We start from the raw sequence: 2,192 nt of genomic DNA on the forward strand, positions 1-2,192 counted from the left end.
ATGTGATCAGGGCGGCGAGGTACGGAATGCTTAGAGCTGCCATAAACGATTTGCAAGAGAGGTGGAACGCATTCGAGTCTTAGTCAGGAATGGCCATAGAGGTGATGAGAGAGAGGGAGAGAGAGTGGTAGCATGCGATAGCACACAAATGGGAGACGGCAGTCACGACTTGGAGACCGGTCCGCGCTCGACACACTTGCACTGGGGTGCGATCACGACGTCGCCACGAGTTCATGCGCTGTACTACGCTGCCGGCGGACGTTGGGGCAAGAGGCAGATTTGATGCCCCGAGCGGCACTCCTCATTTTCACTTTCGAGTCGGGGCAGGACGCTTTTGAAGCCGTGGTGGAATACACAAAAACGATCACCCAGTGAGCGAGATGCTACCATGACTGTTGTAATGCAAGGGCGGAGCAGCGTGGTCAGAACACCAGTTGCGCCACGTGGCTGGACGGTATCCGTAGAGAGTGTCGCCGCCTGCTGTACATACTCAGGACGTGAGTGGACACGGGTGTGTCTCGAGTGTAGTATTGAGGGTGACCAATGAGGCGAGAGGCTATGGCTGTTTGTGACAATGCAGGGAGCAGCTCACGCGCCCTCGTACCAACATGACAGGTGTGAATGTGGGACAGCATTGCGACTGAGTGAAGTAGACGGCGTCGCGTCCGGCCCGAAAACACAAGTGATCGCGGTCAAGAAACGGTGGAGTATGTGTTGCGGGGCGGCGCGACGAGAGCTCGAGAGATGGCGACCAGTTTGTGGAGGAGTGATGGAACTAACGGAAAGGAGCCTTCCTTGATGCAGCGACACCTATGTGTGTACCGAGAGTCGGTGTCTGTCGCAACAGGCGATGGTTTTGGAAGGAGCATTGGCGCGTCGTTTTCGTCTGTTCAGAATGACGTAGCGAAGAGGGAGACGCCAGAGCGAAATGCATCGCGCCACCGTGCACTCCCTGGTACTGTGGTGGACCAGATGGGTCATATGGTCGACGCTGCTAATCCAGTCCGAGGATGGTTGGAGCAAGGACTGGAGCTTGCGTGTTTGCGTTCCGTTGGACTATTCAACAACAGTTTGTAGGGATGCGTTGGGGCGTGGCATGTGGGGGGACGGGACAAGAGACGGGGGAAGAACGGATGTGAGAGCGACTGATGCGTGGAGGAAAGAAGGAACCAAGAGACAGGAGACTCTATCGGTTAGCTGGAAACACGGTCGGGCGCGGATGTGTGTCCGGAAGGTGGCGTTTTACCGTACTAATGGGGCCGCGGTTGGACGTGATAAATTGTTACACAAAGCAACGAGCGCGCAACGGACTGCGGCGGTGCGCGGTACCGTGCAGCTTTCTCATGCGTGGTAGGGTGCTTTCGAATGGGTGGAACGCCAGCGCTGCAGGACTGAATGCGACGAACACGGTCGAGGAATGGAGGAGAGCCGTGCAGCGGTAGTGGCGCTGGGAGGAGTGACCTGCCACAGCTGCGCCACTGTGTGGCATGGGTCTGAACGGCGGCGAGGGTGGACTATGAGAGTATATGGGGAGCATGCGCATCTCGTGGGTCCACATGATGTGAAGGTCTCGCAGGTGGCAGTGGCTGTAAATGACGACACGAGCTCGTGTACAACTGCGTATGTTGCTGGGGCGGAGAGCGAAGGTGCCGCACGCTGCTGGGTGGTGTGCAGGTGAGAGGCGTTGACAATTAGACAGGAAGGTGGACCTGCGGCAGTGGACGGCACTGTTGTTCACGCCGTGGGCCGCATTCGTCATTTCTACCGTCTGGCAAAGTGGACGGTGGTGGTGTCTGTGCCACCGGTGATCAGGGCGGCGAGGTACGGAATGCTTAGAGCTGCCATAAACGATTTGCAAGAGAGGTGGAACGCATTCGAGTCTTAGTCAGGAATGGCCATAGAGGTGATGAGAGAGAGGGAGAGAGAGTGGTAGCATGCGATAGCACACAAATGGGAGACGGCAGTCACGACTTGGAGACCGGTCCGCGCTCGACACACTTGCACTGGGGTGCGATCACGACGTCGCCACGAGTTCATGCGCTGTACTACGCTGCCGGCGGACGTTGGGGCAAAAGGCAGATTTGATGCCCCGAGCGGCACTCCTCATTTTCACTTTCGAGTCGGGGCAGGACGCTTTTGAAGCCGTGGTGGAATACACAAAAACGATCACCCAGTGAGCGAGATGCTACCAT

At 57.3% G+C, this 2,192-nt stretch overlaps 1 protein-coding gene across 1 annotated transcript; it reads left to right on the top strand.

The window, feature by feature from the left end:
* Positions 1 to 388: 388 nt before the first annotated feature.
* On the top strand, positions 389 to 1,354 carry TGME49_306860 (hypothetical protein; the record flags this gene model as incomplete). The annotated part of the gene is made up of 2 exons (XM_018782503.1): positions 389 to 497; positions 1,071 to 1,354. 2 exons carry the CDS (start codon positions 389 to 391, stop codon positions 1,352 to 1,354), a joined length of 393 nt encoding a protein of 130 aa, XP_018635650.1.
* Positions 1,355 to 2,192: the final 838 nt, after the last annotated feature.

The sequence above is a fragment of the Toxoplasma gondii genome, chromosome XI (genome assembly GCF_000006565.2).
Source record: "Toxoplasma gondii ME49 chromosome XI, whole genome shotgun sequence".
Classification (NCBI taxonomy): Eukaryota; Apicomplexa; class Conoidasida; order Eucoccidiorida; family Sarcocystidae; genus Toxoplasma; species Toxoplasma gondii.